The following is a 23,458-nucleotide window of genomic DNA, read 5'->3' as shown; positions in this document are numbered from 1 at the left end:
AAGTAGATTTAAATTAAGAAGCATGTATATTCATTCAGTTCACGATAAAGCTTAACTCTTTGTTCGTTATATTTATCACAGGTAAAAAAGAAATGGTGTGTGTCTTCAATAGGGAAGCCACATATACAACGTTGGTAATCAATAAGGTTAACACGAAACAGGTCACTTTTCAAAGTACTAGAACGGTTTCTTAATTTTGTTTGCAAAATATTGTTTTTTCTATCACCATAAAAAAGGGATTTGGTACGAGAGGCAAGCTTACGTCTTGAATGGCGTTTCTAAATGATGAGAACGTGGCGCTACGTCGTATACTAGTAGGTAACTGGTTCCACAATCTAACAGTGGAAGGAAAAAAGGATACGTTAGATAATTCAAGTCTGTTGTTAGGTAGGTTGTAGTTTTCAACGTTTCGAAGATTATAGTGAGAGTTATCGACAAGGGAAGGGAGTAGAGTGTTGAGATAGTTAGGGGCTATATTATTGTGGATTTAAAAATATAATTGTACCTTTCGACGGGATCTCCGATGGGCTAGAGAACCCATCCAGTTTCATTATATATAGATTGTCTACTAGTAAACGACGGTAAACCAGTGACAATACGTCCAGCTTCAAGTTGTAGCTTTTCTAATTTGTCTGAATCAGTAATAGAACAATCATCCCAAAGTTCAGGGTATATTTCAATTTACGGAGGACACTTAATTGTTTAACTACTTTTTTACATATATTATCAATGTGATAGGTCCATTTACAGTTAGCATTGATGAATACTCCCAGATGCTTATGATTTTCAATAAATTCAATACTTACATTATTAAAGTTAATTTCAATGAGGTGATCAAGTTCAATATTAGAAATAAGTAAAGCCTCTGTTTTTGCAGGAATGAATTTAACAAGCCACTTTTCTGCCCACAATTGTTTATTTACGAGATCATCATTATTTTTTTGTTCAATTACTTGTGGTGATTATACGAATACAAAAGATAGGTGTCATCAGCAAAAAGTTTTGATAGACTTTCTATATTATCTGTTATGTCATTAATATATAGTATAAATAGCAATGGGCCAAGAACCGAACCCTGAGGTACTTATACATTTGTTATCTTAACAGAAGATCTACTATTTCCAATAAAAACTTGTTGAGATCTATTAGTAACATAATTAATTAACCAGTCCAATAATTTTCCCGATATTCCATAGCTAGCTAGTTTCACTTCCAGCCCCCTATGCCACACTCGATCAAACGCCTTAGAAATATCACAAACAATTAGACAAGTTGGCTGTTTTTTTTCAAGATTGTCGCACATAGTATGATATATCTCTATAAGCTGGTATACAGTAGAATGACCTGTTTGAAAACATGACTGATATGTATATATGAGAGAATGATCTAAAATGTAGTTATGTAAATATTTAGCGACTAATCTTTCGAAAACTTTACCAATAGTACTTAGTAGTGCAATAGGTCTATAATTTGAAGGGTCTTGTTTATCTCCTTTTTTAAAAAAAAACACCCCACGGCATAACTAGAGCATATATTTCCATTGTTTGGGAAAATATCCAGTTTCCAAAAATGAGCGCCGGAAAGATCAATGAAAGGGGATAAGCAACTGAATTAGAGGTATTCTTTAGCATGGTATGACTAATAGTATCCTTTCCTACAGCTATACCGATTTTTAATGTCTTTAGAATGTCGATAATGTCATTAATATTAAACGGTATGTCCGAGATGGTCGAGTCAGTTCTAGATTCTATCACAGGTACGTCAATGTTAATATCGTCTAAAGTAGATATTGAAACAAAGTAATCGTTTAGTATATTAGTCTTAATGTCGTCATTTCGGGTATAAATCCAGGCGAACCTGCAAAAGTTTATGCAGGCCTTGAAAGGATTTGAGAGTACTAGGCCTCGCCCTGTGGACTGGTCCGACCGGTTTGACCGCTTAACGAAAACGGCCCAGTGCTTTGCTCGACAGCCCACATCAAAAAGGTTACTTCCCTTTACTTCAATCTTCAAGCACCTGCGAGATCCCGATGACTGAGATTTTCTTCTAAAAGTTGTTGTGGCAACACGACGCTGGCGGGAATAGGTCCTTTGAATATTTTATATCAGGTGCTGTATGAGGGTATTATTCCGACTTAAAGAAAAAATAAGCATGTTGTAAATGTTTTTACATTGAGAGTCATGAAAATGTCAATTTCGATCAGGCCACCAGTTTGTTGAAAACTGCACTTTGGCATAGGGATGTCATTTCGCACTCCTATTTGTCGATTCATGACGTTCATGGTCTGTATACAATTAAGTGAGGAAAATAATTTGAATTGTTTTCATCATATGAATCTTTATCAAGTTAATATGTTTTTATCCACTGTAACAGAATTATGTACATACGTTGATATCCAACTCATCGTAAGATCGTTGAAGTTCCAAAATCCGGTACGGGAGGGGAGGTAACAATATTGTTTTTTTGTTATTGTAGAAATTGCTTTTGAAATGACGCTTTCTATGAAAAAAGTTACGAATGCTTAATCTTAAATAAAATGGTATGATTCTTTTCCGTACTTTTCAAATGTAGATACGAATTGATAATTGCAGCATGAAGGTTTGATGTAATATTAAGACCAAATGATGATGTATATACCAGTGTAATAGGGGTTTAGTGGGGATGACTCGCTAATCGCAAAAATGGAAATATCATCCTACAAAGAACTTGAAAAAAAAGAGGAAGATCATGACGCCAGTAAAGGGAAGGAAACTGTAGAAATGCCGGTGATTTAGTGGGGATACTCATTAATTAATCTAACCTTATTCTAATATATTGCTATATATTTACGCCTCTAAATAATGTTCAGTATATTGAACGTTTTAGAGTATCCTGTTGAAGTTGAAGATATTCGACAATCGAAGAGAAAGAACAAACAAATGTGTACACATGTATAAATGTAAATAAGATAATGATATACGACTTTTTCAATATTATAAATATGTGCAAACCCTAAGTATATGAAGGATGACACAACAAAAGGACGGTCTCTGACTAACTGCGGCTACCTAATGACCGGAAAAAAGTCCAAACTGTAGTACTATTCAGTGTTCCTGCGTTTTACCCACCAAATCATGACTAGTTGAACAATTTGAAGTGCATATATAGTTACACACAACTACAAAAAACCCAGATCAAGTTGCAGTGTATAATGTTACAAAAGTAGTAATGATAGAAACAGTTTTTGCATTATTGCTGTCGGGGTTGACACTATACTAGTCCGCTAGTCCTGGACTACTAGATTTCGGCCAGGACTAGTGAAACACCTAGCCTACCTGGTCCTTTGGACTTGTGAAATATATGATCATTAAATAAAAAAAAAACTGCTTAAAATAAGATATATTGCATGATAATTGTCAAAATTTTCTTAAACTTCACAACATTTTTATGGCAGTAGTTATTTTAAATATGCTAGAGTCAATTACTTTTGATGTTTTGTGCTATAGATAGCGATGTTTCCTTATGGAAATCTTGGACTAGTTACATTGACGAAGGACTAGTAAATAATCTATTCAACTAGTCCTGCGGACTACCAAGCAAAAAAAGTTAGTGTCTAACCCTAACTTTACCCATTTTCTTTCCATTAAAATATTTTTTAATCATTAGTGTTCTTTCAAATTTTCCAGTTTTGAGTGACCAGTTACCAGGATGTCTGACATCCACTCTACTGCCTTCAGGTATGAGGCGGTCTGTACAGAGTTGGGCATTGAACCAAACCCATATGTCACATTGATGTTTGATAAAGAAAAGGAAGAAGCTGTGTTGTAAGTACATAATTAACATATCCATAATGAGAATTTGCATGTATGTAGCATTTCACAAAATACGTATCTCAGGATGACATTGTGTTTGAATTTTAAAGAATGAAAAAAAAATATACACGTGTGCATTCTAATGAAGCATGATTAGGACAATACTAAATCGGAAATACCGGGTGTGGGCACTGTAATAACATTTAACTTAATTTGTCAATAAATATCAGAAAGTTTTAGACCGATTAAGGCTCATGTTTAGATTACAATCTTTAATTCTAAAACAGGACGTACACAATGTGTTTATGGAATAGCTTTATGAAAGAATTTGTTATATACATTAAATTGGAAACTTTCTACATGAATGATTATGTGAATTATTAATAAGAAATATCAGTGGAAAAGTAAATTATTCAGGTGGTGGTTTTAGATTGCAATTAACTTGCAGTTTAATACATATTATTGATTAAGAACTTTACATAAAGCAAAAAAGGTTGCATAAATAATTAGTGTTTCAGTGGAGAATTGACTCATGTTTTTTTTAAATTAATTACATGTGTTCCTAGCATACTTGTGTATGCAATCACTCATTCGTACAATGTGTTAATATCATGGTCTGATGACTAAATATAGATACAATGTTTCCTCAACCTTACATTATCCATAATACAATACACATGTAATACTTTTAATAAGTTTAATTCACATCCATAATAATTAAAACACTTCAAGTTTGTGTTCACTGAAAGATTTCAAAAAACAAAGTTCTAACATATACCTTATTTTGCATGAACCAAGTTTGAACATAACTGTATCACTTGATTATTTAGCAGTGTGGTTTGTATGATTTGTTTTGGTTTTAATTCACTCATGATTGAATAACATTCACCTATAAACAACCCTTCACGTTTTCAATACAAAACAGACTAAAGAAAAAAGGGTAAGTATTTACAAAAAATATCACTCTATGAGTTTATACTCTGTTACAAAACCTGGACCAAAAGTATAGCTTCTATAATCAATGTTATGGCCATTAAATGTATCTTTTATCCTGTAATTGTTTATACGGGGACGGAATCAAGGTAAACACTGATGATTGGCTTTATTTTTGTATTTTATATTTTGGTGGTAATATTTGGTCCAGGTTTTAGGATGGTATGAGCATGTTCCATTACACACTATTGACACGAAGTTTAGTGTTTGTTTTCAACTGTTAACACACTTTCCTTTGTAGCTCCTCATTAATAGTCTGTCTTCTCTCTAACAGCATGTCACAAAAACTGCATGAGTTGCATTTTGTTGATGATTGAAGAAACACTGCAGGTGTAAACTGCATTGGGGATCTTAAACACTTTCAAGTAGAAACACAAGAAAGGGCAGTGTAAAACATGATTACTGTGTTAGTTTTAGATCAATGATACATGTAGTTTTAATTAAAATTGATTGTTAACTGGATAGAGTCCAGTGTAACTTATAAGTTCTAGTACAAGTGCTTCCACCATTGATAACTAGTCACTAGATGTGATATGTTGCTGCCTAACCTATTAGTTTTATCATGATAATTACTATTATATCTCATCTTTATAACAGCATGTCTGTTTGGATTTTATTGATCTCATGATGGGGAAATAAAACATGTTCCCCTCACACACTCAAGCTTCCCCGTTCATATTTACCAAAGTCTTAACTTCTGAAAAAAATGAGCAAGATGCACCACACTGGGTTCCGAGTGACTAAAACATTAACATTAGCAATGGCATGGAAACCTACTTGCCCTTGAAACATTATTAATCTTGGTGAAACCATTAAACCTAGAACTATTCTTCTCAACCATGTGTCTGAGACACAGTGTTATACTCCACCCTTCCTACAGTGACATATATCCCCATTGGTGTTTATACTGAAACCTTTACCCTTCCAGTGATTTTAAATGTTTTAAACGCTATATGCACCATTTCCAAGTTTTCAACTATTTCAATTGACCATGAGTTAAGTTAAAAATCTGCATTGAATTTCTCAAATGTTATAATTAGGCCATTTTGATTGCCTGTTGTCCCAGCTTTCCCTAATCTCTGCCCTTCCTATTGTGACACATACCAAGTGGTATTCATATTGAAACTGTAACATATACCCAGTAGTAGTCACACTGGACCAAACCTTCAGTTATCTCCCCTTCCTCTACAAGTGTGATAAAACTTCATAAAAGTAACGAAAATATCAAGCTGAAACATACAAGTATATATATGTAATATGTATTATACTAATACCATTCTATAGGTACCCATCAGATTCAGTATTAACCAAAATCCCTTAGGCTTATAGGTATCCAGTACATGTAGAATTTCTTGTGATAGTGTTAATGACTAGTACTTATGGTAGTCTTTAATGACATGGTTTAAACACCCCCCCACCTCCTTTAAAAACTGGCCTTTATGTACTCACTGCCAGACTGGAAAAGTTCACTGGCCTTTATGTACTCACTGCCAGACTGGAATAGTGCACTGACCTTTATATACTCACTGCCAAACTGGAAAAGTGCACTGACCTTTATGTACTCACTGCCAGACTGGAAAAGTGCACTGACCCTTATGTACTCACTGCCAAACTGGAATAGTGCACTGACCTTTACATACTCACTGCCAGAGTGGAATAGTGCACTGACCTTTATATACTCACTGCCAGACTGGAATAGTGCACTGACCTTTATATACTGACTGCCAAACTGGAAAAGTGCACTGACCTTAATATACTCACTGACAGACTGGAATAGTGCACTGACCTTTATGTACTCACTGCCAAACTGGAAAAGTGCACTGACCTTTATATACTCACTGACAGACTGGAATAGTGCACTGATCTATGTACTCACTGCCAAACTGGAAAAGTGCACTGACCTTTATATACTCACTGCCAAACTGGAATAGTGCACTGACCTTTATATACTGACTGCCAAACTGGAAAAGTGCACTGACCTTAATATACTCACTGACAGACTGGAATAGCGCACTGACCTTTATGTACTCACTGCCAAACTGGAAAAGTGCACTGACCTTAATATACTCACTGTCAGACTGGAATAGTGCGCTGACCTTTATGTACTCACTGCCAGCCTGGCAATGGGCACTGGCTTTTATGTACTCACTGCCAGACTGGAAAAGTGCACTGACCTTTATGTACTCACTACCAGACTGGCAAGAGGCACTGGCTTTTATGTACTCACTGCCAGGCTGGAAAAGTTAACTGACCTTTATATACTCACTGTCAGAGTGGAATAGTGTACTGGCCTTTACGTACTCACTGCCAGACTGGAAAAGTTCACTGGCCTTTATGTTCTCACTGCCAGACTGGAAAAGTTCACTGGCCTTTATGTACTCACTGCCAGACTGAAAAAGTGCACTGACCTTTATGTACTCACTGCAAGACTGAAAAAGTGCACTGACCTTTATGTACTCACTGCCAGAGTGGAATAGTGCACTGACCTTTATATACTCACTGCCAAACTGGAAAAGTTCACTGGCCTGTATGTACACATTGCAAGACTGGAAAAGTTCACTGGCCTTTATGTACACATTGTATAACAGGAAAAATGCATTTGCCTTTATGTATTGATCATTGCAAGACAGCAAAAAAGTGCACTCTGACCCTTATGTACACATTACAAAGACAGGATTAATTCAAACATTGTAAAATGTTTAGATAGCCCACAATTTAAGAGAAAACAGGTTTTAAAGAATTTGTATTTTGAGCAATTCCCATTTTAGATTTTCTTGTGCTGCTCTTTCAGTCTCCTGTCACCATTGCCACTTACAGTAACTGACCGACTTTACCTGATGTCTGTTCTGTGTTGTCCTGATACATGTCACTCTATTTACAACTTCTGTGCATAAATGCACCCTAAACATTACATTCCTTTTCCTCACAATTGTATATCTTTTGTCCTCTAAATAATATCTTTGTGATCAACATCCTGTTAAAATTCAGCTCTTTCCGAATGTGAACAATCTCGAACCTGCATTTGTTTTCTGACAGATTTGCGATTATTAAAAATATTTGATTCCTGTAATAAGTTTGGATCTCATAAATTAACTCAAAATTATTCTAATTACATATAGTTAGGCTGATAGCTACTCACTAGTCATACAATATTATTAAAATTCATTAAATTTATATCCATATCATTCCTGTTAGTATAATGTATCCCTAATTCATAATTTGCCATTCAGTTTTCATTAAAATGAGATTGATTTGTATTACAGTATATTACCTTTTAAACCTATGTACATGCTAGTTATGCCATTTCTAGTGTAAAGCCACATGATAGTAAGTTGGAATCAATTCCAGCAAAATTGTATGTTGATGACTGTGTGTTATAGCAATTTGTTACATTAAGTCACATGTAAGCTCTATGGTATCTTGTAAAAGTCTACTGTGACTTATAATAATGATGATTGTAAATTACAGTGAATTTAAGGAGTCTATGGACCTGTACCTGGCCGGGAACAACAAGCTGCTGACGGACAAACGTCTGGTGGACAGTGATGCAGAGGCTCTGTATAAAACTCTGTGTAACAATACATACGTCGACGGTCTGGACCTCCGCTACAATAACCTCACAAGTGTGGGTGCAAAACATATTGCAAAACTGCTCGAGGTAAGTCACATCTCATCTGTAATAAAGACTAAACTTGTCACCAAATTGCTTGAGATCTGTGAGGAGTAAATTCACCTGATGATTGGATAAGACATGAAGAAAATCTACCTGTTGATTTAGTAATACCGTAAATATTTGCGTATTGTGCACGCTAGTGTATAAAGCACAGGTACTTTTTGGGTTATTTAAAAAAATAAAAAAATAAAAATTGAAAAATGGACTAATAGCACCAACGAGGTAGGTCACTCCTATAATGAAGGCAAATTAAACACACCTCATCTGTAATAAAGACTGAACTTATTGCCAAATTGCAGAGGTTGGTGAGGAGAGTAAATTCACCTGATGATGGGATAAGACTAATATATATAATAAATCTACCTTGTGAGATATAGTTCTACCTTGTATATATTTTGACTGCTTTCATACTTTGCCACCAAGATCCTTGTAGAAGAGTTACCTGGAGTAATACAGTTTTAAGAGTTACCTGGAGTAATACAGTTTCAAGAGTTACCTGGAGTAATACAGTTTCAAGAGTTACCTGGAGCAATACAGTTTTAAGAGTTACCTGGAGTAATACAGTTTTTTATTGTCTTTATTATATTTGCTTGTAGGAGACGGTGACTCTGAAGTATTTGAATCTGATGTGTAATGACATTGAGTCGGAGGGAGCGGAGGCAATCGCCAAGGCCTTACATGTATGTACTTAGTATTTATAAATAACCTATACTACAAAATAGTCATACCACATATCAAACATACTTAGTCTTATAATGCATTCCTACTGCACTTATACTGTAATTATACATTAAACTGTAATTATACTTTAAACTGTAATTATACATTATACTGTAATTATACATTATACTGTAATTATACATTATACTGTAGCTATACATTATACTGTTATTATACATTATACTGTATAATACTGTAATTATACATTATACTGTATAATACTGTAATTATACATTATACTGTACTTTCGCTGCATTCATACTGCACTTACACTGTAATTATACATTATACTGTAATTATACATTATACTGTAATTATACATTATACTGTACTTTTACTGCATTCATACTGCCCTTATACTGTAATTATATATTATACTGTAATTATACATTATACTGTAATTATACATTATACTGTAATTATACATTATTACATTATACTGTTATTATACATTATACTGTAATTATACATTATACTGTTGTTATACATTATACTTTTATTATACGTTATACTGTAATTATACATTATACTGTTATTATACATAATACTGTTATTATACATTATACTGTAATTAAACATTATACTGTTATTATACATTATACTGTAATTATACATTATACTGTTGTTATACATTAGACTGTTATTATACTGTAATTATACATTATACTGTTATTATACATTATACTGTTATTATACATTAGACTGTTGTTGCTGTAATATTACCATAATGTTGTTATATATTTTCTATGTTATACTCTAGGTATTTGTATAGAGATCTAACAAATGCCTCTTTGATGCATCCAACCATTGCTCAACTCTGCAAAAGAAACCACAATTTATGCAATTCTCTCTACACTTTGATAAAATGTGTATATACTCCGACATATAAATAGTTCTACAGAGATTTTTATCCAAAAAAGGTTTTATTCTTGCAATATGTATTAAGTGGAGAAATTAATCCATGCAATATGTATTAAGTGGAGAAATTAATCCATGCAATATGTATTAAGTGGAGAAATTAATCCATGCAATATGTATTAAGTGGAGAAATTAATCCATGCAATATGTATTAAGTGGAGAAATTAATCCATGCAATATGTATTAAGTGGAGAAATTAATCCATGCAATATGTATTAAGTGGAGAAATTAATCCATGCAATATGTATTAAGTGGAGAAATTAATCCATGCAATATGTATTAAGTGGAGAAATTAATCCATGCAATATGTATTAAGTGGAGAAATTAATCCATGCAATATGTATTAAGTGGAGAAATTAATCCATGCAATATGTATTAAGTGGAGAAATTAATCCATGCAATATGTATTAAGTGGAGAAATTAATCCATGCAATATGTATTAAGTGGAGAAATTAATCCATGCAATATGTATTAAGTGGAGAAATTAATCCATAAGTTGAAAGATAGGATTGTTTTGTATGTGAAGTATGGTGTGTAGATGCCATATGTACAAAAGTTTAATTTTGTATGTGAAGTATGGTGTGTAGATGCCATATGTACGAAAGTTTAATTTTGTATGGCTACCATTGCTGTTTTTGTCTTCAGAAAAATGAGAGTTTGCGAGTGCTGAGATTAAATGGAAACAAGATTGGGAACAGAGGAGGAATGTGTTTTGCCCAGATGTTACAAGTAAACAAAATCTTAGAGGCTCTAGACCTGGGTGATACCGACATGGTAAGTATCAAATAGTAGAGGCTCTAGACCTGGGTGATACTGACATGGTAAGTATCAAATCTTAGAGACTCTAGACCTGGGTGATACCGACATGGTAAGTATCAAATAGTAGAGGCTCTAGACCAGGGTGATACCGACATGGTAAATTTCAAATAGTAGAGGCTCTAGACCAGGGTGATACCGACATGGGAAGTATCAAATAGTAGATGCTCTAGACCTGGGTGATACCGGCATGGTAAGTATCAAATAGAAGAGGCTCTAGACCTGGGAGATACCGACATGGTAAGTATCAAATAGTAGAGGCTCTAGACCTGGTGAGACTGGAGATGTGTTGAATAGTATAGAGTCCCAAGACCCGTCTTTTTTTTAATTTTCTCTGAGGAATTAAGCAGATAATGTTTGAATTATACCTGGTATTGAAACCACTTTAAATATTAATTATAAATAAAGAAGTCAATTTATTATTGTTTTGTTTTTACCTCCAAGCATAGTGTTTCGGCAATGTGTATTGGATTGAGTCACCGGTATTTTGCCAAAGTAACTTGGTACCATATATTGTGAGTTTGTTGTTGATCCAAAATTTAAAATTTGCTGTGTGTATATAATTATATAGAATGTAAGACATGGTACAATAATGACATATTTCAAATTTTCGTATCAACATACTCTAGTAACTAGTGTGATGATGAATATTATGTTTATTGATTTAATATGCAAGATGAAACATTAACAACGAATAAAGACAATTTTCATTACTTTTTCAAATGGAGAAATTCCATTCACAGTAACCACAACACCACCATTACCTCTGTATAATACTATGTGTGATTTTATGATAATGTATCAAAAACATAAATAATAAGGTATTGTTCTTTGTATCTTAGTGTATAAAATATTGATAGTGTGCTGTAATCTTGTTTGAGGCTATGATTTTTTTGCGGATGATCTTGTAACATACGATAATCAAATCATACTTCTGATCTTTGTGTTTCAGACGATTGAAGCAGTTATTGCACTCCCCACAGTACTCTTCAGAAACAGTACCCTGAAGGCACTCAATGTAAACAGACCCCTCATTTTCAGCTGTCAGGAGGAGACAACTGTCCACTTTGCTAAGATGCTCAAAGTAAGAAATCATTGTCTTATATTGACTGCAAGGAATTTTAATTAGAAGTGGATATTAGATGTTCTTTTATAAGAACCCCATAGATTTCATTACAGCTGTCTTCTCCCTTAACCACTATAGGTTTCCTCACTCCCTCCGTAACCATTGGAGATTTCCTCACCCCTGTTATCTCCTATAATCTCTATAGATTTCCTCACTCCTCCGTAACCATTGGAGATTTCCTCACCCCTTTTATCTCCTATAACCTCTATAGGTTTCCTCACTCCTTCCGTAACCATTGGAGATTTCCTCACCCCTGTTATCTCCTATAACCTCTATAGATTTCCTCACTCCTCCGTAACCATTGGAGATTTCCTCACCCCCGTTATCTCCTATAACCTCTATAGGTTTCCTCACTCCTTCCGTAACCATTGGAGATTTCCTCACCCCTGTTATCTCCTATAACCTCTTATAGGTTTCCTCACTCCCTCCGTAACCATTGGAGATTTCCTCACCCCCGTTATCTCCTATAACCTCTTATAGGTTTCATTGCTCTTGACCAGTATGTCTTATTACTGATTATGACGAAACGTTTTGACTTCACTCTTGTATTCTTTCCAATTCTTCGACTGTTTAGAATCTTAAAAGACTGTTTACCTCACATTTAAATAAAGTGATAATTAAAATGGCTGTTATAACGTTAGCATACTTCATGTTACACTGCCTTTTAGAGCATAATGCCTACATATCTGTGTCTGTATTTTTCATATCTTTCCAGGTGAATACATCAATAGAAGAACTCCATCTACAGAAATATGATATGAGAGATTTTGGAGCGACACGATTGGCTGAAAATTTGATGGCTAATATGACTTTCAACTATCTAGATCTCAGCTGGTGAGCCCTTCATGATGAAATTTATGTTTTGACTTCTCACTGAAATTTCTCAAAATCATTTGAAAGACATTCCAAACTTCTTTGTGGCATAATTTACTTTTCTAAAAAAATATTCTTTATTTGAACTTTGTTTTATTGATCACTTTTGTTAGAACTGGTTTTTTTTTATAGCAATAGAATCACCCGAGATGGGACAAAAGAACTTGCCAAAGTTTTGAAGAACAACACATCCATCAAAATCCTTGATCTAGGGTTCAACAGACTGGAAGATGATGGTGCTATGCACTTGGCAGAGGCTATAGCCACCTATAACACTACACTAGAGACGTAAGTATTATCTGGGTGTTTTATTTGACAGAGGCCAGAACTCCAAACACTACACTAGACTAAGTATTATCAATATATATCATATACGATATGACGAGATGTTCAAATATTCAGGCACCAATTAGACAGGTTTTTTACTGTACATCATCCTCACTACTCCAGGTTTAAGATCACTTTCACTCTCTGCAACCCTAGAATATGTCATGGCAAAATAAAAGGCGCAGTGTGCATCACCTTGTAGGTGAGACGAGAAGACTAGTGCAGTGTGCATCATCTTGTAGGGGAGACGAGAAGACTAGTGCAGTGTGCATCACCTTATAGGTGAGACGAGAAGACTAGTGCAGTGTGCATCATGTTGTAGGTGAGACGAGAAGACTAGTGCAGTGTGAATCATCTTGTAGGTGGAACGAGAAGACTAGTGCAGTGTGCATCGCCTTGTAAGTGAGACGAGAAGACTAGTGCAGTGTGCATCGCCTTGTAAGTGAGACGAGAAGACTAGTGCAGTGTGACTTTCACTCTCTGCAACCCTAGAATATGTCATGGCAAAATAAAAGGCGCAGTGTGCATCACCTTGTTGGTGAGACGAGAAGACTAGTGCAGTGTGCATCAGCTTGTAGGTGAGACGAGAAGACTAGTGCAGTGTGAATCATCTTGTAGGTGGAACGAGAAGACTAGTGCAGTGTGCATCGCCTTGTAAGTGAGACGAGAAGACTAGTGCAGTGTGACTTTCACTCTCTGCAACCCTAGAATATGTCATGGCAAAATAAAAGGCGCAGTGTGCATCACCTTGTTGGTGAGACGAGAAGACTAGTGCAGTGTGCATCATGTTGTAGGTGAGACGAGAAGACTAGTGCAGTGTGAATCATCTTGTAGGTGGAACGAGAAGACTAGTGCAGTGTGCATCACCTTGTAGGGGAGACGAGAAGACTAGTTCAGTGTGCATCACCTTGTAGGTGAGACGAGAAGCCTAGTGCAGTGTGCATCATCTTGTAGGTGGAACGAGAAGACTAGTGCAGTGTGCATCACCTTGTAGGCGAGACGAGAAGACTAGTGCAGTGTGCATCATCTTGTAGGGGAGACGAGAAGACTAGTGCAGTGTGCATCACCTTGTGGGTGAGACGAGAAGACTAGTGCAGTGTGTAATCTTGTAGGTGAGACGAGAAGACTAGTGCAGTGCGTAATCTTGTGGGTGAGACGAGAAGACTAGTGCAGTGTGTAATCTTGTAGGTGAGACGCGAAGACTAGTGCAGTGTGCATCACCTTGTAGGTGGGCCGAGAAGACTAGTGCAGTGTGCCTCATCTTGTAGGTGAGACGAGAAGACTAGTGCAGTGTGAATCATCTTGTAGGTGGAACGAGAAGACTAGTGCAGTGTGCATCGCCTTGTAAGTGAGACGAGAAGACTAGTGCAGTGTGCATCCCCTTGTAGGTGAGACGAGAAGACTAGTGCAGTGCGTAATCTTGTGGGTGAGACGAGAAGACTAGTGCAGTGTGTAATCTTCTAGGTGAGACGAGAACCCTAGTGCAGTGTGTAATCTTGTAGGTGAGACGAGAATACTAGTGCAGTGTGCATCACCTTGTAGGTGAGACTAGAAGACTAGTGCAGTGTGCATCATCTTGTAGGTGGAACGAGAAGACTAGTGCAGTGTGCATCACCTTGTAAGTGAGACGAGAAGACTAGTGCAGTGTGACTTTCACTCTCTGCAACCCTAGAATATGTCATGGCAAAATAAAAGGCGCAGTGTGCATCACCTTGTTGGTGAGACGAGAAGACTAGTGCAGTGTGCATCATGTTGTCGGTGAGACGAGAAGACTAGTGCAGTGTGCATCATGTTGTAGGTGAGACGAGAAGACTAGTGCAGTGTGCATCATCTTGTAGGTGGAACGAGAAGACTAGTGCAGTGTGCATCACCTTGTAGGTGAGACGAGAAGACTAGTGCAGTGTGCATCATCTTGTAGGTGAGACGAGAAGGCTAGTTTGATCCTTTGATGTACATCAGAAGAATCTGCCGGTCGCGTAACGGTAAAAGTGACTGGTTTAGCAATTGGTCAGGTTTTCTTTTACCCGAGAACAATCAAATAGCAAGCTGCATGCCTTCAATTTGGTTATCATATTCCAGGGGTGCAGAGAGCGAAAGTGAGCGTAACGGTTACCCCTGGAGTATCTAGGGTGACTGTACTGATACACAGACAATTTACCTTTTGTGGAATAATATTTTAATTCATTGGTTTGAAATAACTTGTGGAATTATTTGATTGTGAACCATCCTTATGTATTCAATGTACATCTGTAGTTTGGTGGTGGCAAGTAATGGCATTGGAAACAAGGGCCTGTGTGCCCTGGCCGACGCCATGAAGACCAACACAACCCTTACCAGTATATTCATCTGGGGAAACAAGCTGGAAGAACCTGCCTGTATTGTAAGTTGTTGCTGTGTCATTAACAAAAGTCAACATTGTACACCAACTTACAGTGTAGATGATCATGTACAGTAACCTACTTAACTACTTTTGAGATTTTCATGGGGGAGATTCTGTGTGCTCCCAATTAAAAACATAAATAAAATGTGTCTATATACCCTTAGGGACAAAATAACCATTTAGATTAAAATGACATACTTTGAGTTGTTCTTTCAGATGAAATTATTATATCTTAGAATATAGGAATAGTCCAGCAAATTCACTGGCTGGCAACATTAAATTTCAGGGTCCAAAATCAGGAGTCTTCCATCTAAATAGGGAGCGTTGGCAAGCATGCTATATATAATATAGCACAGAAAATCTAAATCTGGATAAGATTTCATATTTGCTGTTTTGTTATTTCAACATGAGTGAGTTATGCTACCGGTATTTTTTTTCCCACAACAGTGAATAATATTTGGCTGATTTTAATGAATTTGAAAGAGGATATTAATGAGATACCCAGATTAATTGATACTGTTGTTTGTTTTCCAGGCCTTTGCCAGTTTGCTGGAGAGTGGACGGTTGAAGCCAGAGAACACTGATATACAAGCCTATGTTGTGGATGGTGTTACTAAGCTGTGTGAACTCAGTAATCAGATCCGCCGCCATTATTACTGGGCTCCCAACTACGGCAGTGATGTCCCATCCTGGCAGCCAAGGGGCAAGAATCCTCGCGGCTCCGATGTTGTCATCATGAAAAACCTGACTGTGTACTGATCTGAACATTCAATCTGAAATTATCTTAACATCAAAGTGTCTCTATGATTTGTGATTTTATAAAAATGTATTTCATTGGTTGTATCCTTTGCACTATTACCTTGAAAGTAATGGACAAATCAGTATGAGAGAAATAATGAAATACTTTTTTTGTAAAACAATTTAATTTTCCAATATTGTTAATATTTTAAAAGGTATCTTAAATATCTTACAGTGATTATTGATTTCAAAAGATGTTTTTTGACATAAACCTTTTACCTTTCAAAGTAAAAACATTATTGAATTACTTTGTTAAATATAGGCATTTAAGTCTACATCTATAGGCAAATATTGAGCCTACATTGATGGACAATTGTGAGTGGAAGTCTTTGACCACCCCAAAACTGAAGTTACAGTAAAAGTTTAAACAAATGAGAACTCTGTGTTACTGTGATAAGCCAACAACTGCAACTATTCTGTGATATTTTCTGATAGATGGTGTCTTATGTATAGTCAATATACAACCAGAAACCTATGTGTTGTTGTTAGTACGATACACAAAACATGCTTTGAATATGTTATAAAGATAAATATTTATTTTATGTAAATTCAAAACACATGCTATGTTAATATATTTTTTTTGTTTACCTTAACCCTTTCACCACTGTAGACCACAAAGGACTCATCCATATCAATACATGGTAGAGTCTATTAAAGTTACACAGGGGTGAAAGGGTTAAAACAAAACCATTTTATTGATAAAAACCTCGTCATTCAATCTCTAGATAACATGAAATAAAATGATGTAGGTGTCCAGCACATTGACTACATATTGACTTTTAATCAGAGAATGTCATATTTTATTCTACATAATGGTTACCCCTCTGTACCAACTACCAAACACTATGAAAAAAGAAATAAAAATGTTCATAATTTGATTCTGTGCTTACCGGTATTAGTTTTTTCTAGTCGTGGATTAATCACACTTAAACAGATATTGTAATCTCACTTAGAATTTATTCATCAATATTTTACACAAGCTTAGTAGTGTTATGTTTGTTAAGTTGTGGAAACTATCCAAACACCAACATTTAGCGAGAGATGAAGCTGGGTTTGTAAGTCCTCGGACATTACACGGTATAGAATGACAGTTTACATAACCGATGAAACAAGTCTCAATGAAAAAAGCTTCATCTTCATGAGGGACCTGCAAAATTAAATCTGAAAGAATTGTCCGTTTTCTGCAGAACAAAAGTTTCGGCTGCTAATGATCCACATTGACTACCAATCGCACTGTCTTTCTTACTGTTTTCAGTGTCCAAATCATTCACAGATGATTTTTCTGGCGATTGAAAACCAAATGTAAAATTTTCATCCGATTTGACGAAAGTGAAATTTCCAAGTCTTTCAGATACATCGTCTTCAATACTTTTCATAGAGTTGTCCCCCATTTCTTCACAGTTATCTCCCATAGATGATGGTTCATCACCTGATTGTCTATTGTACTGGGTGCTAGCACTTTTCTTGTAGAAGACAGAACTACTGCTGTCAGCTTTAGGTGTCATCTTTGTTTTCTTTAATGCTGTTGGAGAGAGAAATACATTCTTTACAAAGGATATACTGCATAAAAAATAAATGCATAAGGCTAGATAACATGTCCCTGCAGGCCTTTGTAGTGCTTGAGAGGTCTGAATTTTAAAAAGATTGTATCCCTGTGGCCTTGAAATTAGATTGAAGTTATTCATAGTATAAACTATATAGCCCTTACCCTAAGCTCACTACTGGCTAACTATTAGGACCCAGTGGACCACTTGGTTTGTCATTTAAAAGTAACTAGGTTGAACTTGAAGCATTGCTTTACAGAAAACCCTTACTCCCCGCATATCTTTTAAGTGAAACAGTAGCTAAGGTATACGGTAGAAACCTGAATAACATTTAGCTAAGGTAAAGGTCAAAGGTCAAATTGAGGTCAGGGTGACCTTGTATTTGGATGCGACACACCACCTTTCCGAGTCACGTACCTAAATACAAAGTTTGATGCTCATTCATGAAACCATACCTGAGATATGCTCCTGTAACAAAGGTCTGCATGGATGGAAGCATGGACAAAGCAAATACAAATGTACTTTTTACCCCTGAGCTTGTCAAAGAAGGGGTATAAAAAGTTGATGCTTGGCAGATAATTACAAAGAATGTGGTGCTATGGCATGTTGTCCTATGGCACAAGTTCACAGGGGCAAAATGTTGAACAAATTTTATATATGAATATTGACATACTTGCGGCACTTTTTTTCTCTGCATTGAGCATCTTCTGTCGGTAGTCACCAAACGTATTCCTCATGGCCTGTCTCTTCTTGATCACTGCAGCCTTGTCACTACAGAGAATCTTAAGTACCTTCTGTGCTTCTCGAGCTGCAATGGGAAAGGTTTGTAAAACCATGGCCAGATGTAGCTTATTTCTATATGAACTAAAAGTGAAAAGTGGAGACCAGAAACCAAATATGCCAAGGTACTTAAGTTTTATCAACCAACAAGACATCAAAACAAAAGGGAAGGAAGCATACATAGCTCATGATCGTCAGCTTGGTGATGCTGCTCTTGATAAAAGAAATACTTAAATTTTTATTGATTTCAATGTAAAGGTATATTCACTAGCCAGTGGGCCTAAACATAACTAGATTAAATTCGCCAATATTCCCAATTCGATGTTGTCTGGTTTATTTTTTACTTTCCCTTACTCTTGTGACAAGACTAGTAAATTCCATTTAGGAATACATCAACTGGGGTATTCAGAACTTCACTGAACATTCACAAGTGGATGTTAGATCTCATTTTCCCTGGTAATTATATATTTGTTAATAAGTCTTGAGTATATGGGGCTAGCGTATAATATCGTGAAATTGTATCTTACCTTGTTTGGAATCCGGATTCTGTGTTTCCAGTCCAAGATGAAGTTGTTCAATACACCAATGTAATTCTCGAATGAACTGCTCTTCTGTCGCCTACAAGTACAAATAATCCTCAAACATTATACATGTGATCAATACCAGACTCTGACAAGGTAAATGACTAGGAATGGACAATCATAGACTATTGACACCATGTTTGTAAATATAAAAGGAGTAGAAAAATGTTTTGGGGCCAGAACAGGATTCGAACACCGGACCTCAGACTTACTAGACCGAGTGTCGTAAGCTACCTACAGGTAATCACCAGTAGTCACCGGACCCGGCCAGTCCCACTACACACGTAATCTAAATATTCAACCAAAGATTTTTTTTTTTTTATAACACTGGCTTAGGGATTTAAACAACTGCTGAACACAGGCACAACTTTAACAGGAAGCAGCTAGGGAACATGTGACTGGGCCAGACTGAGATTTAAACCAAAGACCTCGAGCTCCAAATTTAAGTTTTAGATGGAAGCTCTAACCAACTCAGCTATCACCTCTCCATCACCTGATCGTGAGTGAGATCAAATTCCACTGCATTTTTTTTAACACTTTGCAAACTTTTAGAATTGTTTCAATAATTTAATTTGAATATTGTCATTAAATAACTGAACTTTTATTTATAATTCAATAACAATCATTTTGTGAAACCCAATACGAAATGATAGAGATTTAAAAAAAAATATGGATCGATAAATTCCGGATTTAATGACGAGGTCCGGTTTTATTTTTATAATTGTGCTTCCACTCAACATGTAAGACATTGTCCACGCCCGACAGATAAAGTATGGAGTTCGAAATCAGTCCGCTGAGTTACGTTGATAACGAGTGAGTAAGCAAAGACACTATAACATGTTTTAAAGAACATATAAGCCAATGGTTTTGTTTAAACTTGTTGCTATGAAAGACAAATGAAGTGATGCGACGTGGCCTACTTTCGCTTTGTCAATATGCAGGCATCCTGTAACGTAAAATCTACTGTAGACCTGTCTGTTCAGTACCGTTAAACGGCTTTTTATTTCGGGCTGATTCTTTGCTTTCATATTTTTCTTACGTCACAGCCAGTACCTAAAGGATTATTTTAAGTATTTACCACACAAATGCTAAAGATATTCCCATCTGGGGTGTCTTTGATGCTAATACTGATACAGTACGATATGGTACGTTTTAAAAACGATTAGAATATTTCCTCTCACTAAGGGCCAGCCCAGAAGATAAAGTAGTTACCAGACTATTTGAGGAAGTATGGAGTTGGAGATTAAAGACCAGTCCAGAGTTTGCCTCTTACTGCGGTGTTCATGATGACGACGACAAGTTAGATGATATTGGACTAGAAGCACTTAAAGAATGGAAGGTACATGTGACTGAGGTCACTTTCTTTTTCATAATTCTATGTTAGCTGAACGTTGAAGTCCTTAGCTCTACTGACTATGCTTAATTCCCTAAATCATAGCCAAGTTAAATTAAGTTCACTGTGATTCTTTTCCTCCCTTTTGAATTAAAAACTGTGTCCTCGATGTTAGCCTCAGTACATATACCAAATGCACTGATTTTGTCCCTAAATTGTATCCCTAAAGGCACTATGTATTCAAGTCTAGCTAAGAAGAAATCTGTCAGTGTTTGATCTATCAGTAATTTTATTCATTCTTTATTCATAAATTAACAAATCCTGAGTCAGATACTTTGAAGTGACACTTATCTTGCATATTCATTTAAAATTCTTAAGCCTGTTGCTTTTGTTTTTGATAACTGTAGCGGTTAAGTCATCAAAACAAAAATTACAGTCAATGCCATAAAAAATTGGAAGCATGATGCACTGGTATAGGTGCAAGTTTAATTTCCACAACAGACGCATGACTTGTACGTGTGTGTGACCTCTAATCAGGGTTTAACTGTACATCTATATATAGTATTACTTTGTGGGCTATTGTGGGTATATAGCTATCAATAAACCTCATCAAGTTAATAATTAAAATTGTGTATCAAGATGTGTGTGAAATATTGGAAAGTAAGCAGTAATTGATCAAGTTATGTACCCAACAGATTACAGTGGAGAAGTTCCTGGAGAGATGTAGGGAAATCAACACCGACGCCATCAGTGATGCAGCTAAACTTGACCTCGCACTACTCAAAGAGGAATTCAAGACTTTCCTACTGGCCTGCAAATTTAACGGGTAACTATCCATTTCCTCGATATCCAGGGCTTTCGCTCTCTGCACCCCTGGAATATTTCATAGCAAAATTGAAGGCAGAAAGATAGCTGTTTGATTGGTCTCGGGTAAAAAAAAACCGACAAATCGCTACACTGATACATGTCCTTTGAAGATTACAAAGGATCGACACTCATTTTCAGAGCCTGTCATTTTTTACTGTTACGCGAACGTGAGATTCTTTTTTATGTACATCAAAGGATCAAACTAGTCGTCTTGTCTCATCAATAAGGTGGCACACACTGAGCCTTCAATTTTCAATGACATATTCCAGGGGTGCAGAGAGCGAAAGTGAGTGAAACCCCTGGACATTGAGGATGCTTTCCATATAGCTGTCAGTGTTTTGATTCCTCTGGATGACTTTGTTTGAAAACAATGGGCAATTTTATTTTGTCTTTTAAATTTTATGTAAATCTCTGACTAGTGTATTTCATTGCAAACTCCTGTTCATTTGTGAGGACACAAGGCTGACTCCCAAGTACATTTGTAAATAGTAAAAGTATTGTTTTGAAAATAAATTATTTTAATAAGTTCTTACAAAAGTCTGACACTAGTGGTTATGTCCACTGCATATATTAAATGCCTGCCTTTTCAAATTGCTTACACGAAAAAGTGTGTTAACTTAAACAGTGAATTACATCCATTTGCAAATTGGTCTATAGGTGGTGTTTCCCGATTACATTCCAAGATGGCATTCACAATGATATACATCTACTACTAAGCTTTTCTAAGTTTGAGAAGGAAGCTGACTTTAAAGTCTACATAGAGCGACTCAAGTGTTACCCCAGACAGGTGAGTTAGGAACCTTGTTTTTGTACTAAATGACCTGTGCAAACGACCTCTGTACTCACTGACCTGTATAACTGACCTCTGCTCTTCATGACCTGCTAAAGTGACCTCTTTACTTGTTGACCTTTACAAATGACCTTGGTACATGACCTGTACTAGGTGACCTGTATCATTAACTTTTGTACTTGTTGACCTAGGATACACACACAATTCTAGAGTTGATATAGATTGTCCACATAAGATGTTTTTTTTTGATTATGAAAGACTTGAAGTCTTTCAATATGATAGTCAGTGACAAATATTGTGTGATAACTTATAATATTAAATTTTGCATATATGAAGTAAGGGAAACTTTCTACAACTATATGAAGTCTGTATTTATCAAACACTGATTATTTATATATACTTCCCATACTGTACCAGTTAAAATTAAATGCACACCTTATCCTTGTTTTATAAAACTTCCTACCTACCTAGGTAACACCAGTTATACCCTTCACATTGACATTTACCAACCATAATTTTTTTTATAATTTCAGATTTCCCAAGCCAGAGAGATGTGTGAAGAAGGGATAAAGATAGGTTATGTCAATCACATGGTATCCATGGTAACTATTATTTAATTATCTGATTGATGTATAACAATCTTTAAATCTGATGAATCACATTTATGCTCACTTAGAACTGACAATATGTCTGATGTAAGTTTGGTCAGATATATGCAAGAAAATTTGGATTCACAGAAAGAGTGAAGTAGTGTGTCCTTATATAATTATTTAGACTTTCATTTTATCTCATATATTAGCTCTTCATAATCCTAAAAACATAAAATATCAGTCTACAATTATAATACATTGTGATGTTAACTTCTTATTACTAAGCACATTGTTCAGTTTTACAAACAAAGCAAGTTAATAAAAGTATTTAAAAAACATAGACACTCCCGAGATATGTTTTCAGAAAGATATCAGAAAAAGTAGATTTTTAGGTCACCTGAGACAAAGTCTCAAGTGACCTATTGCGATCGCCTTTTGTCCGTCGTCGTCCGTCGTGCGTCCGTAAACAATTTACATTTTCGACTTCTTCTCCAAAACCCCTGAACCAATTTCAATGAAATTTTGCAGGGACCTTCCATGGACAAAGGTCAACAAAAA

At 35.8% G+C, this 23,458-nt stretch overlaps 3 protein-coding genes across 4 annotated transcripts in view; 2 read left to right on the top strand and 1 right to left on the bottom strand.

The window, feature by feature from the left end:
- Window positions 1-2,018: 2,018 nt before the first annotated feature.
- LOC110460243 (leucine-rich repeat-containing protein 34-like) lies at window positions 2,019-17,012 on the top strand. Of its 2 annotated transcripts, XM_021513055.1 has the most exons (11): window positions 2,019-2,108; window positions 3,666-3,803; window positions 4,717-4,731; window positions 8,253-8,442; window positions 9,054-9,137; window positions 10,741-10,869; window positions 11,864-11,995; window positions 12,753-12,871; window positions 13,043-13,198; window positions 15,491-15,617; window positions 16,152-17,012. In XM_021513055.1, the coding sequence occupies exons 2-11, from the start codon at window positions 3,688-3,690 to the stop codon at window positions 16,374-16,376; spliced, it is 1,293 nt and encodes a 430-aa protein (XP_021368730.1). In that variant the 5' UTR covers window positions 2,019-2,108; window positions 3,666-3,687; the 3' UTR covers window positions 16,377-17,012. The 2 variants fall into 2 exon arrangements, with proteins under 2 accessions (XP_021368730.1, XP_021368732.1); XM_021513057.1 differs by lacking the exon at window positions 4,717-4,731 and having other exon boundaries at window positions 2,024-2,108.
- A 340-nt stretch (window positions 17,013-17,352) lies between these two features.
- The window catches only part of LOC110460233 (UPF0488 protein C8orf33 homolog), a 24,656-nt gene continuing 18,550 nt past the window's right edge, over window positions 17,353-23,458 (bottom strand). The window contains exons 3-5 of the mRNA XM_021513036.1: window positions 19,267-19,357; window positions 18,633-18,767; window positions 17,353-17,937 (exon numbers count right to left, since the gene is read on the bottom strand). Of these exons, the coding sequence (XP_021368711.1) occupies window positions 17,552-17,937; window positions 18,633-18,767; window positions 19,267-19,357 (612 nt within the window). The 3' untranslated portion in view covers window positions 17,353-17,551. The remainder of the gene's footprint in view (window positions 17,938-18,632; window positions 18,768-19,266; window positions 19,358-23,458) is intronic.
- Window positions 20,038-23,458, top strand: part of LOC110460232 — a 17,154-nt gene continuing 13,733 nt past the window's right edge. Inside the window, exons 1-5 of the mRNA XM_021513035.1 lie at window positions 20,038-20,133; window positions 20,506-20,659; window positions 21,349-21,479; window positions 22,178-22,307; window positions 22,844-22,912. Coding sequence (XP_021368710.1) covers window positions 20,093-20,133; window positions 20,506-20,659; window positions 21,349-21,479; window positions 22,178-22,307; window positions 22,844-22,912 — 525 coding nt within the window. The 5' untranslated portion in view covers window positions 20,038-20,092. The remainder of the gene's footprint in view (window positions 20,134-20,505; window positions 20,660-21,348; window positions 21,480-22,177; window positions 22,308-22,843; window positions 22,913-23,458) is intronic.

This window comes from Mizuhopecten yessoensis, unplaced genomic scaffold, assembly GCF_002113885.1.
Source record: "Mizuhopecten yessoensis strain PY_sf001 unplaced genomic scaffold, ASM211388v2 scaffold10333, whole genome shotgun sequence".
NCBI lineage: Eukaryota > Metazoa > Mollusca > Bivalvia > Pectinida > Pectinidae > Mizuhopecten > Mizuhopecten yessoensis.
The sequence above is the reverse complement of the archived record's forward strand: the minus strand, read 5'-3'. Positions and strand labels throughout refer to the sequence as shown.